This window comes from Aotus nancymaae, unplaced genomic scaffold, assembly GCF_030222135.1.
Source record: "Aotus nancymaae isolate 86718 unplaced genomic scaffold, 86718_ANA_hifiasm-v0.15.2.pri h1tg000029l, whole genome shotgun sequence".
NCBI lineage: Eukaryota > Metazoa > Chordata > Mammalia > Primates > Aotidae > Aotus > Aotus nancymaae.
In genome coordinates this window covers 18,244,650-18,259,565 of record NW_026988442.1, presented here as the reverse complement: position 1 = coordinate 18,259,565, position 14,916 = coordinate 18,244,650, and the positions used below count along the sequence as shown (strand labels likewise).

General features: G+C 39.4%; 1 protein-coding gene across 6 annotated transcripts in view; it reads right to left on the bottom strand.

Moving 5' to 3' along the window:
* RALGAPB (Ral GTPase activating protein non-catalytic subunit beta) overlaps positions 1-14,916 on the bottom strand; it is a 90,207-nt gene that overhangs the window by 42,521 nt on the left and 32,770 nt on the right. For 4 of the 6 annotated variants that reach the window (XM_012455026.3, XM_064382432.1, XM_021665726.2 and 1 more), the window contains 3 exons: positions 5,392-5,456; positions 4,118-4,247; positions 1,820-1,953 (listed from right to left, as the gene is read on the bottom strand). In XM_012455026.3, the coding sequence (XP_012310449.2) occupies positions 1,820-1,953; positions 4,118-4,247; positions 5,392-5,456 (329 nt within the window). The remainder of the gene's footprint in view (positions 1-1,819; positions 1,954-4,117; positions 4,248-5,391; positions 5,457-14,916) is intronic. The other 2 variants (XM_012455027.3, XM_012455030.2) reach the window with 1 other exon arrangement.

The following is a 14,916-nucleotide window of genomic DNA, read 5'->3' as shown; positions in this document are numbered from 1 at the left end:
GTACTAAAGGTCACAGGAAGTACTACCTTACTCTCAAAGACAGTGTGCTCCTGTATGTCTCATAAATGGCTGTTTTTATTTTCTGTACCACTAACTGCTTCTCGCAAAATTATGATGTCCATCCTGGAGGACCTTTGAGGTAACCTCTAAGTGGCGATAAAACATCTTAGGTTTTATTGCTTATTTTGTTTCTTATGGCTTAGGTAAGTCACAGCCTCTGACACCTATTCCCACAACTGAAAAATGAGGGTCTGAACCATATCATCCCAGACAGTAGCACCTGTTTATCAGCTTTTTGTTCACAAAATATTTTATGTATTTCCTCAATTATGTATTATACGTAAGATAATCCTGCTCATCTTACTGACAAGAAAACACTTAGATGTTAGAGAAAATGCAAAGAAAGTGAAACCTTCATACACTGGGAATGTAAAATGATTCAGTTACTATGAAAAACAGTTCGGCAGTTCCTCAAAAAGTTAAACATAGGGTTACTATATAACCCAGTAATTCTGCTCCTAGGTGTACACCCAAAAGAACTGAAAAACTGGTATTCAAACAAATACATGTACATACATGTTCACAGCAGCAATACTGAAAATAACCTAAAGATGAAAACAACTCAAATGTCCATTGAGTGATAAACGGATAAACTGGGGTATATACACACAATGAAGTATTATCCAATCATAAAAAGGAATACAGTTCTGACACATCCTACAACGTAAATGAAACTCGAAAACATTACGTTAAGTGAAAGAAACCAGAGACAAGAGGTCACACACTGCATGATTCCATTTATATGAAATGTCCAGAATAGGCAGATCAATTGAGACAAAATGCAGACTGGTGGTTGTCAGAGGAGGAGGGGTGGAGAGGCTAAAGCAAAACTGCTTAATGGGTATGGGTTTCCTTTAGGGGTGATAAAAACTTTTTGAAACTAGAGGTAGAAGTTGCTCAACATTTTGAATGTACCAATAGTCACTGAATTGTTTGCTTTTAAAGGGCTAATTTTATATTACGCAAATTTCATCTCCAAAGAAAGAATACGCTTAAGAGAAGCACAAATAACCACCCAGTTCTAAGGTTCCACAAAACTGAAATACCAGCTGTGAAAGAAATCTGTAAAGTGTAGCCAAGGCCGGGTGCAGTAGCTCACACTTGTAATCCCAGCACTTTGGGAGGCTGAGGTGGGTGGATCACTTGAGGTCAAGAGTTTGAGATCAGCCTGGCCAACATGGTGAAACCCCATCTCTACCAAAAATACAAAAATTAGCTGGCTGTGATGACGTACACCTGTAATCCCAGCTACTCAGGAGGCTGAGGCAAGGGAATTGCTTGGAAGCAGAGGTTGCAGTGAGCTGAGTTTGTACCACTGCACTACAGCCTAGGCAACAGAGCAAGACTCCGTCTCAAAAAACAAAACAAAAAAAAAGTGTAGCCAATTTTCACTTATCTCTGATAATGGAAGATGGCAGAGCCACAGGTAATCCCAAATGGCATACATTAAGATAATCACTTTTTACAAAATCAGTATGTATTCTATTATATGCAAATAAATAAATGGCAAGTATTGAAATGTTTCCTATAATTTAACAGTAAAAATCTCATTCATACTCTTTGAACCTATTTTTAAACAGTAAAGTTCATTTCGTAAAACTTCACTTGGAGGCTCAATTTTGCACACTTTGGATGTAAACCAAACTAAATCAACACTAGTGATCAACACTGAAATACCCACACAAGGGGTCAAGAGATACAGAAAAAAGAGCCAAGGCCAAAGGCTGTTGGGTTAAAATAAAAGGACTGTCTTCCTCACCTTTGCAAGGCCAGAGAGGAGCTCTAGAGCTGCCAGTGATATGCTCATGTCTTGGCGCCACTGGGAGTTGAGTCTTTGAGTGACGAGATGAATGCTGCGAATCAGGAGCCCAGCAGCTGAATCTGTATTAAGAGCTAGGATATAACCCCAATGCCACATCCCACAGGGAGGGAAAACAACTAAGCATTAGTAACGAGAAGCACAGCATCCACTAGGCACAGACCATAGCAGGCACAGTGAGAACGACGGGCACCCACACAGTGCTACGCTCCCCACCCCACTGGCCTGAGTGCCAAGTCCGACTAAACGGTGTACAGGCACAAGTGCTGGACCAGAGCAGCTTCTAGCTCCTGGTTCATGCACTTTCACACAACTGTGGGATTTGGCAGTTTCAGTGCTATTTTTATAACAATGTAAATCTTAAAGTTTATAAATTATCAACTCATAGAGAGCTACATTTTCAAAAAGTGATGAAAAGGCTATCAATTATTTCCTTAAAACTTTATAGAGGAAAGAATTCAAATTTTACAGCCTCTTCAGATGCTGGGAATTACTCTAAAGCAAGCATCTGTTGAAATTACTTATAGAGTTTAAACCATCAAAACTCACATGCAATGCCTTTTCAAACACACTTTAACATTTAATTCTCCAAGATTACTTTAATATTTCTAAAAAAAACTAAATAACCAAGCCACTGTATTTTTATTTGGGCTCCAATCTATATTTAAAAGTAATTACTAGTTAGCTAATAGAAAATTAGAAAAAATTAAATAAGGACAATTAAACTGAATTTATTAAAAAAAAAAAAAAAAGCTTTAGGGACATTATACCTGTCGATCCTATCAGAAAGAGGGCAGTGACAACAGAAAAAGGAATGATCATTAAAGAGAGACACTCATGCAACACTAACACAAATCAGGATTTCTTAGTAAAAAATATTTTACGACATTACAAGCAGAGCTCACTAACACCAGTTCAAAATGCTGAAACAAACAATAATCACTTAAAACATTTATATTAGAACACATGCAGTAAAGAAAAACTTCTTTTCTTTTCTTTTCTTTTTTTGAGATGGAGTCTCGCTCTGTTGTCCAGGCTAGCGTACAGTGTCGCAATATTGGCTCACTGCAACCTCTGCCTCCCAGACTCAAGCGATTCTCCTGCTTCAGCCTCCCAAGTAGCTGGGATTACAGGCGCCCGCCACCACCCCCAGCTAATTTTTGTATTTTTAGTAGAGATGGGGTTTCACCATATTGGCCAGGCTGGTCTCAAACCCCTGACTTCAGGTGATCTGCCCACCTTGACCTCCCAAAGCGCTGGGATTACAGGTATGAGCCACTGTGCGCAGAATGACAAATTTATTTAGCTTAAACATGTTTTAGAAAGCATGAACAATAAATTTTCAATCTATAGAATACCTAAATCTACATACACAGTGAATAAGATAATTTAAATAACTTCTTTACAAATATATTTAAAGGTGTTATTCAAATATCCACATAATGGCTTTATGTATCTGACATCTTTAAGGATACCTGCTGCAAACTTAAATCATAGAAACATGCCTCATGAATTCATGAACATGGCTCATGAACTCTCTAGATGATTAAAAAATTAAGCTCACATCTAAGAATCTAGATATCACTCCAATCTAGTTGGATAAATGCTCAACAGATTCAATACACTGTTAATACTTGTGTAGAAAAACATAAAAGGTACTCCACAAACTCACAGAACCGATAAAACAACTGCCCAAGGCAGGGGAGAGCCCTGTATAGGATGCTTGGCTGGCAAATGTTTTAGTTGGCAGGGCAGAAAATAAAAATGTTTCGGACTAAAGAACCTAGTGAGTAGGGTACACAGGTTTTAACATGAAGAGATGCTCTCCTCTGGGTTGCTATCTAATGCATCCCCCATTACCCTCCTTGCCACACTGTAATAATTGGCTTATTGGACATCTCTGCCACTATACCGTGAGCTCTGAGGCAGAGCCCACATCCTATTTGGTTCTCTACCACCACACATAGTAGAGAATTCAGAAATGTTTCTGGATCACCCACTACTATCAATTATAAAATCTAATATACTGCCCCAAATCCAATATACTACAACAAAAGTTATACAGCTAAATTAAAAAGATTTGTTTTCTTTCTCTTAGCTTCTTAGACTGACATCCTCTCTATCACACTTAAGTACATAAAAAAACATGAACATTAAAATTTTAACGTTTTTGTTTTATAAATGTGAGCATTAAAGTCATTCTATTAAACTTTGAATTTCAAAAGAAACATGACTTACCATAATCTCTTAAGAGAGCCTGAGCGGGTCTCTCACTATCGGGAGTTGTGGGCTCCATGCTTCCGCCACTTGCTGAACTAATACCACTATTAGTGCGACTATGACTCTTCAGGTTATTTTCTCCACCACCCTAGTTAAATGAAATGAATCAAGTGTTTGAGGGTTACATCACAGTTTACAAGTATAAATAAAAGTTGGTCATTAAAAACCTTGTTGATAAAACAGAATGTGCCAACTGAATAGCACAAATTGATATTAACAGATAAAAACTGACAAAGGATTAAAACCACTGTGGTATTTTTACATAGACACATCTGCTGGAGGGTACGAAGGGTTTGACTACTACAGTTGCCCGTACTGGGGGTCTTCTTTGCCACTATTTACAAAGGGCCGGCCCAGCTTTTTCATCTTCACTAGACTTCACCAGCTACTGACTCTGGGTCCTTAAGGAAAATACCCTAGTGCCTCCTAAGCAAAACTTCAGAACAGAAATATAAGCTTAAAAAACATGAATAAACAAACAATAACTTTCAAATATAGTTATATCAGAAAACACAAACAATAAAATACTAGGGTTAGTATGAAGATATGTAGAGTTGCCAATAAACCTATCTATTAGACTTCCCTAATTTTTTCCCCATACAAACACAATTCATTATATTCAGATCAGTAAATTATTATTAACCACCTAAAGAGACATGAGTATAATTTCCTTAATAATAATTTGATCACTCATCCTACATCTACCAAGCTTATCCTAGTATATCCTATTAACCCCCCATTCTCCTGCCTCTACTCCAAGTATAGGGATCACATATCTTAAAGACAAAGCAGAGAGCAATGGAAGTCTCTGAGAAGCATTTTTGATTTAGAAGCATTGGTGCTTTGAGGGACCTTCAAACTTAGGTCTAGAGGGGTTAGAAAGAAATGATGAGAAAGAAAAAGTTAAATTAGATGCTTGCTGGCTAGAGCTTTTCCTAGGTTATTCAACCAAGTTCGTCACCACAGCAAAACAAGTAAGGTTTTAAGTAGATGCTGTTCAGGAATAAAGACTGGATTTAGCTGGAGTTTCTCTCATACAGAATCTCTAGGGGACCTGATGTACAGCTTTTACGAGGCACTGAAAAGTAATCCTCAAAATATATGTTATTTTTAAACAGAATCCTTCTGAGCCAATTACCAGGATTTACAAACCAAAGGCCTTTAAAATTCACAAAGATGGACATTTTGGTATATAATTTACATAAAATCCGATCTGACAGATTATATCTTACCATCTCCATCTGGCAACCAATGGCTTCTAAAAGTGCTGAATCTTGAACAATATTTAACATTGCCCCTGCAACAACAACAAAACAGTATTTTATATAAAATATACAAGAACACTAAAATTGCTAAGACATTTTATATGATTAATAGTGAAATAAGAATATCGTTTTGGTTGAAAGTTCCTGAAATACCCAGGAAATTACAGTTGGCCCTTGAACAACATGAGCTTGAACTGTACATATGCAGATTTTTTTCAATAAGTATATTAGAAAATTTTTGAAGATCTGTGACAATTTGAAAAAACTCCCAAACTGTATAGCACAAAAAATTCCAAAAAATGGCTCAGTGCAGTGGCTCACACCTGTAATCCAGCACTTTGGGAGGTTGAGGTGGGCAGATCACTTGAGGTCAAGAGTTCGAGACTAGCCTGGCCAACATGGTGAAACCCCATCTCTACTAAAAATACAAAAATTAGCCAGGTGTGGTGGCATGCACCTGTAATCCCAGCTACTCAGGAGGCTGAGGCACAAGAATTGCTTGAACCTGGAAGGTGGAGGTTGTAGTTAGCCAAGATCGTACCCCAGCACTCCAGCCTGGGCAACAAAGGAAGACTACATCTCAAAAAAAAAAAAAAAAAAAAAAGAAATATTAAAAAAATTATAAAAAGTTAAAACTGGCTGGGCAGGGTAGCTCATGCCTGTAATTCTAGCACTTTGGGAAGCCAAGGCAGGAGGATCACTTGAAGCCCTAGGATCGCTTGAAGCCCGAGACCAAAGTAGGCAACAAATCAAGACACTGTCTCTGCAAATAAATTAAAAATAAAAAGATACAATGTATCAAAACATATACACAAACACAGATCATACGTGATGCCATTTGCAGTTCAGAGAAATGTAAACAAAGATGCATTATTAAATAACTGCATAAAATTAACTGTAGTACATACTATACTTCTGTAATAATTTTGTTGCCTCCTCCTGTTGTTATTGGGGTGAGCTCAAGTGTTAATGAGTATCCTCCCTAAAATACAATGTGATGCTAACCATCTCCACGTGAGTAGTTCACCTCTCTAGCAGATTGAATATTGCAGTAAATTGCATATCATGGCTCTCCTGTATTTTCATCATGTTTAGTGCAACACCATGAACCCTAACACCGTGGGACCCATACAAAGTGTCACTAGTGATGCTAGAAGTGCTCCCAAGAAGCAGAGAAAAGTCATGACATTACAAGAAAAAGCTGAGTTGCTTGATATGTACCATAGATTATGGTTTGCACCTGTGACTACCCAACATTTCAGATGATTCATCTTGTAAACAGACAATTTACAGTATCAATAAATACAGTAAAGTACTACAAATGTATTTTCTCTTATGATTTTTTTTTTTCTGAGATAGTCTCCCTCTGTCGCCCAGATTGGAGTGCAGTGGCGTGATCTTGGCTCACTGCAACCTCCCCCTCCTGGGTTCAAGCAATTCTTTGCCTCAGCCTCCTGAGTAGCTGGGATTATAGGCGCCTGCCACCACGCCCAGCTAATTGTGTGTGTGTGTGTGTGTGTGTGCGCATTTTTAGTAGAGACGGAGTTTCACCATCTTGGCCAGGCTGGTCTTCAACTCCTGACCTCGTGATCCACCCACCTCGGCCTCCCCAAGTGCTGGGACTACAGGCATGAGCTACCACATCCAGCCTTTTTTTTTTTTGGAGACAGAATGAGAGTTTTGCTCCTGTTGCCCAGGCTGGAGTGCAATGTCACAGTCTGGGCTAACTGCAACCTACACCTCCCAAGTTCAAGCATTCACCTTCCTCAGCCTACCAAGTAGCTGAGATTACAGGAAGGTGCCAACACACCTGGCTAATTTTTGTATTTTTCATAGAGATGGGGTTTCACCATGTTGGCCAGGCCGGACTCATGATCCACCCGCCTTGGCCTCCCAAAGTGCTGGGATTACACCATGTACTTAATAAAATATTCTTTTCTCCAGCATACTTTATAGCAAGAATGTAGTATATATTAATATGCATAAAATACAAAATATGTGTTAGTCAACTGTTACTGGTAAGGTTTCTGGGCAACAGTAGGCTATTAGCAGTTTAGTTTTCAGGGAATCGAAAAGTTGTATGTGGATTTCAACTGCTGAGGGAGTTGGCATCACTAATCCCCATGTTGTTCAAGGGTCAACTCTAATAATAAATCCACTGATTGGTCAGAAGAGACTCTTTAAAAATTCCCTAAGTCTGGCCAGGTACATTGGCTCATGCCTGTAATCCCAGCACTTTGGAAGGCTAAAGTAGGCAGATCACTTGCGATCAGGAGTTCGAGACCAGCTTGGCCAACATGGAAAAACAAAAACCCAGTGTCTACTAAAAAATACAAAAATTTGCAGGGCATGGTGGCGGGTGCCAGTAATCCCAGGTACTTGGGAGGCTGAGGTGGGAGAATCAATTGAACCTGGGAGGCAGAGGCTGCAGTGAGCTGAGATCATGCCACTGCCCTCTAGCCTGGGTGACAAAGCAAGGCTCTGTCTCAAAAAAAATTTTTTCCTAAAATAAATGTGGGCCAGGCACAGCAGCTCACACCTGTAATCCCAGCATTTTTGGAGGCTAAGGTGGGAGGACTTGGGGGGAGCCCAGAAGTTCAAGACTAGCCTGGGCAATATAGGACGACTTCATTTTTTTTTCCTAAAAAAACAATTAGCCAGGCATGGTGGCACACGCCTGTGGTCCTAACTACTTCAAGGGCTGTGGTGGGAGGATCACTTGAGTCCGGGAGGTTGGGCTGCAGTGAGCCATGACTGCACCACTGTGCTCCAGCCTGGGCAACAGAGCAAGAACCTGTCTCAGGGAAAAAAAAAAAAAGTTAAATAAATAAAACCTAAATAAATAAATTTTAAAAAATGAATGTGAGGGTCAAACTTTGCTTTATTTAAAAAAATGCTCATTATCAGCTTTTTTTTAACTGCTATAAAAGACCAGATGTAAGCATCTCAATTTCAAGGGTAATACAAACTAAGGAAAATATTATGGAATACTTTAAAAACTAGGTTTGAGCTGGAGTTCAAGCATCTGGAGCGAGGAGGGTGTGTGGCTTTTTAGAGTAGAGTTCTTTGGCTTACTCACCAACTGACTGTCCCAAAGGGGCTGGAGATGTCACCCCAGCAAGAGAAAAGGTCTAGAGGATGGTAGAGGATAATTAAAGAAATGGAGCTGCTGCAAGTGATCCCCAGGTAAGCAGGGCCTGGAGTGGACCTCAGCAGTCCTACAGCAGAGAGGCCAGACAGTTAAAAGGAAAACTAAGAAACAGAAATAACTTCATCAACAACAAACAGAACATCCACTCAGAGACCCAATCAGAAAGTCAACAACTACAAAGCCGACAGGTGGATAAATCCATAAAGATGGGAAGAAACCAGCGCAAAAAGGATGAAAACACCCGAAACCAGAACACCTCTCTTCCTACAAGGGATCACAACTCCTCACCAGCAAGGGAACAAGACTGGATGGAGAATGAGTGTGATGAAATGACAGAATCAGCCTTCAAAAAGTGGGTAATAAGAAACTTCCGTGAGCTAAAAGAATATGTTCTAACCCAATGCAAAGAAACTAAGAACCTTGAAAAAAGATTTGACGAAATGCTAACAAGAATGGACAACTTAGAGAGGAATATAAGTGAATTGATGGAGCTGAAAAACACAACACGAGAACTTCGCGAAGCATGCACAAGTTTCAACAGCCGAATTGACCAAGCAGAAGAAAGGGTATCAGAGGTTGAAGATCAACTCAATGAAATAAAACGAGAAGGCAAGATTAGAGAAAACAGGGTAAAAAAGAATGAACAAAGTCAACAAGAAACATGGGACTATGTGAAAAGACCTAATCTACGTTTGATAGGTGTACCTGAACGTGACGAAGAGAATGAATCCAAGCTGGAAAATACTCTTCAGGATATTATCCAGGAAAACTTCCCCAACCTAGCAAGGCAGGACAATATTCAAGTCCAGGAAATACAGAGAACACCACAAAGATATTCCTCAAGAAGAGCAACCCCAAGGCATACATAATCGTCAGATTCACCAGGGTTGAAATGAAGGAGAAAATGCTAAGGGCAGCCAGAGAGAAAGGTCGGGTTACCCACAAAGGGAAGCCCATCAGACTCACAGCAGATCTCTCAGCAGAAACCCTACAAGCCAGAAGAGAGTGGGGGCCGATATTCAACATCCTTAAAGAAAAGAACTTTCAACCCAGAATTTCATATCCAGCCAAACTAAGCTTCATAAGTGAAGGAAAAATAAAATCCTTTGTGAACAAGCAAGTACTCAGAGATTTCATCACCACCAAACCTGCTTTACAAGAGCTCCTGAAAGAGGCACTACACATAGAAAAGAACAACCAGAACCAGCCACTCCAAAAACATACCAAATGGTAAAGAGCATCAACACAATGAAAAATCTGCATCAATCAACGTGCAAAACAGCTGGCTAGCATCAAAATGGCAGGATCAAATTCACACATAACAATATTAACCCTAAACATAAATGGACTAAATGCCCCAATCAAAAGACACAGACTGGCAAATTGGATAAAAAGCCAAAACCCATTAGTGTGCTGTATCCAGGAAACCCATCTCACATGTAAGGATACACGAAGGCTCAAAATAAAGGAATGGAGGAAGATTTACCAAGCAAATGGAGAGCAAAAAAAAGCAGGAGTTGCAATTCTCATCTCTGATAAAATAGACTTTAAAGCAACAAAGATCAAAAGAGACAAAGAAGGACATTACATAATAGTAAAAGGATCAATGCAACAAGAAGAGCGAACAATCCTAAATACATATGCACCTAATACAGGAGCACCCAGATACATAAGGCAAGTTCTTAATGACTTACAAAGAGACTTAGACTCCCACACAATAATAGTGGGAGACTTTAACACCCCATTGTCAATATTAGACAGATCAACGAGACAGAAAATTAACAAGGATATCCAGGACTTGAACTCAGACCTGGAACAAGCAAACCTAATAGACATTTACAGAACTCTCCACCCCAAATCCACAGAATATACATTCTTCTCAGCACCACATCACACCTACTCTAAAACTGACCACATAATTGGAAGTAAATCACTCCTCAGCAAATGCAAAAGAACGGAAACCATAACAAACAGTCTCTCAGACCACAGTGCAATCAAGTTAGAACTCAGAATTCAGAAACCAACCCAGAACCTCACAGCTTCATGGAAACTGAACAACTTTCTCTTGAATGTTGACTGGATAAACAATAAAATGAAGGCAGAAATAAAGATGTTCTTCGAAACCAACGAGAACGAAGACACCACATACCAGAATCTCTGGGACACATTTAAAGCAGTCTCTAGAGGAAAATATATAGCAATAAGTGCCCACGTGAGAAGAAAGGAGAGATCTAAAATTGACACCCTATCGTCAAAATTGAAAGAGCTAGAGGAGCAAGATCAAAAAAACTCAAAACCTAGCTGAAGACAAGAAATAACTAAGATCAGAGCAGAACTGAAGGAGATAGAGACACGAAAGACCCTTCAAAAAATCAATAAATCCAGGAGCTGGTTTTTTGAAAAGATCAACAAAATAGACAGACCACTAGCCAGATTAATAAAAAAGAAAAGAGAGAATAACCAAATAGATGCAATAAAAAACAATAAAGGGGATATCACCACAGATTCCATAGAAATTCAAACCATCATCAGAGATTATTACAAACAACTCTATGCACATAAACTAGAAAAACTGGAAGAAATGGATAAATTCCTGGACAGTTGCCTCCTCCCAAGCCTAAACCAGGAAGAAGTCGAAACCCTGAATAGACCAATAACAAGGTCTGAAGTCGAGGCAGCAATTAAGAGCCTACCACCCAAAAAAAGCCCAGGTCCAGATAGGTTCACAGCCGAATTCTACCAGACATACAAAGAGGAACTGGTACCATTCCTTCTGAAACTATTCCAAATAATCCAAAAAGAGGGAATCCTTCCCAAATCATTTTATGAGACCAACATCATCCTGATACCAAAACCCGGCAGAGACTCAACAAGAAAAGAAAACTACAGGCCAGTATCCATGATGAACACAGATGCAAAAATCTTCAATAAAATACTGGCAAGCCGATTGCAACAGCACATCAAAAAGCTTATCCACCATGATAAAGTAGGATTCATCCTGGGGATGCAAGGCTGGTTCAATATACGCAAGTCTATAAATGTAATTCACCACATAAACAGAACCAAAGACAAAAACCACATGATTATCTCAATTGATGCAGAGAAGGCCTTCGACAAAATTCAACAGCTCTTTATGCTAAAAACCCTCAATAAACTAGGTATTGACGGAACGTATCTCAAAATAATAAAAGCTATTTACGACAAACCAACAGCCAATATCATACTGAATAGGCAAAAACTGGAAGCATTCCCTTTCAAATCTGGTACTAGACAAGGAGCCCTCTCTCACCACTCCTATTCAATATAGTACTGGAAGTTCTAGCCAGAGCAATCAGGCAAGAAAAAGAAATAAAGGGTATTCAATTAAGAAAGGAGGAAGTCAAATTTTCTCTATTTGCAGACGACATGATTGTATATCTAGAAGACCCCATCGTCTCAGCCGAAAATCTCCTGAAACTGATAAGCAACTTCAGCAAAGTCTCAGGATACAAAATCAATGTGCAAAAATCACAAGCATTCCTATACACCAATAACAGACTTAAAGAGCCCCAAATCAAGAACGAACTGCCATTCACAATTGCTACAAAGAGAATAAAATACCTAGGAATACAACTAACAAGGAACGTAAAGGACCCCTTCAAGGAGAACTACAAACCACTGCTCAACGAAATAAGAGAGGACACAAACAGATGGAGAAACATTCCATGTTCATGGTTAGGAAGAATCAATATCGTGAAAATGGCCATACTGCCCAAGTAATTTACAGATTCAACACTATCTCCATCAAGCTACCAATGACCTTCTTCACAGAACTGGAAAAAACCACCTTAAATTTCATATGGAACCAAAAGAGAGCCCGCATAGCCAAGTCAATTCTAAGCAAAAAGAACAAAGCTGGAGGCATCACACTACCGGACATCAAACTCTACTACAAGGCTACAGTAATCAAAACAGCATGGTACTGGTACCAAAACAGAGATATAGACCAATGGAACAGAACAGAGGCCTCAGAGGCAACACAACATATCTACAACCATCCGATCTTTGACAAACCTGATAAAAACAAGCAATGGGGAAAGGATTCCCTGTTTAATAAGTGGTGTTGGGAAAACTGGCTAGCCATATACAGAAAGCAGAAACTGGACCCCTTCCTGACACCTTACACTAAAATTATCTCCAGATGGATTAAAGACTTAAACATAAGACCTAACACCATAAAAACCCTAGAAGAAAACCTAGGCAAAACCATTCAGGACAAAGGCGTAGGCAAGGACTTCATGACTAAAACACCAAAAGCATTGGCAACAAAAGCCAAAATAGACAAATGGGACCTAATCAAACTCCACAGCTTCTGCACAGCAAAAGAAACAGTCATTAGAGTGAATCGGCAACCAACAGAATGGGAAAAAATTTTTGCAGCTTATCCATCTGACAAAGGGCTGATATCCAGAATTTACCATGAACTGAAACAGATTTACAAGAAAAAAACAAACAAGCCCATTCAAAAGTGGGCGATGGATATGAACAGATACTTTACAAAAGAAGACATAGATGAGGCCAACAAACATATGAAAAAATGCTCATCATCACTGGTCATTAGAGAAATGCAAATCAAAACTACACTGAGATACCATCTCACGCCAGTTAGAACGGTGATCATTAAAAAATCTGGAGACAACAGATGCTGGAGAGGATGTAGAGAAATAGGAACACTTTTACACTGTTGGTGGGAGTGTAAATTAGTTCAATCATTGTGGAAGACAGTGTGGCAATTCCTCAAGGACCTAGAAATAGAAATTCCATTTGACCCAGCATATAAATCGTTCTACTATAAGGACACATGCACACGAATGTTCATTGCAGCACAGTTTACAATAGCAAAGACCTGGAACCAACCCAAATGCCCATCGATGACAGACTGGACAGGGAAAATGTGGCACATATACACCATGGAATATTATGCAGCCATCAAAAACGATGAGTTCGCATCCTTTGTAGGGACATGGATGAACCTGGAAACCATCACTCTCAGCAAACTGACACAAGAACACAAAATCAAACACCGCATGTTCTCACTCATAGACGGGTGTTGAACAATGGGAACACATGGACACAGGGAGGGGAGCACTATACACTGGGGTCTGTTGTGGGGGAGTGGGGGGCGACAGCTGGGGGTGGGGAGTTGGGGAGAGATAGCATGGGGAGAAATGCCACATATAGGTGAAGGGGAGGAAGGCAGCAAATCACACTGCCATGTATGCACCTATGCAACAATCTTGCATGTTTTTCACATGTACCCCAAAACCTAAAATGCAATAAAAAAATAAATAAATAAATAAAAAACTAGGTTCTAGTCTTAAAAATAAAACAGAAATTACTGTTTTTTTCTACAGGTAAAAAGAAAAATAAATAAATAAAATAAAACAAAAATTATAAAATAAAAGTCACAGCAATACTTTTCTGACCACACTGCTTTTTAGGAATGATTAAAGCCACACAGTCTAGGGCTTGTCAATATCTGCATACCCTAAAGTAAGGCTCATTTATTTATTATCAAGGAACCCATTGTCCTGGAAAGGCTAGGACAGAAATGAGATGGTGAGCCTAACGCACTGCTTCTCATCCTAATGGGAAGTACTCTTGTCCACTGTGGATAAAGAGAAGATGGAAAGAGCTTTGCCACTTTATGGCAAGAGTAACAACTGACTCTTCCTTGGGAAGTACATAGGGAGCGCCTCAGAGCAAGGGTATAACAAAACCAAATATGCTTCAATCATAGAAATTATATGATTTTAAGCAAAATTATGTTATTTAAATAACCTAAAACATTGTAACTTGGAAGTTCTCACATATCAAAACATCCCCCTCCACATACACCACCCTCTGTGTTCAGAATGTATCTGAGACAGTTATCGAAGCCACTGGTAGACTCTTGTTCCAAACCTTGGTCAGACTGATCACATTAACTTCAGAAGGTCTCTAAAAGGCCAGCCTGAACAAGAATATAGCTATACATCATAACTGGGAATATAAAGAGCAAAAACCTCCATTTCTGAGTCTAGAAAATCGTGTCCACAATTAAATTAATGGCATCTGAGACTTATGAGACCCTAAATTTTTTTGCCCAGCTACAGACAACTCCAGTCACCTACTAATTGGGTGTCTCTGGATAAATATGGTTTTTGGCCGTTGTGACCCATCTCTTCAGGATCTGTCTCTCTCAGTTTTAGAGGCCTTTCAGAAACCATTCCAAGGATTGTGTTCCTGTTGGAAGGACATATACCCCACCTCCTCTGGGAACATAAGGGCTTAAAGGAAACGTCTGATCCCACTTTTGAACA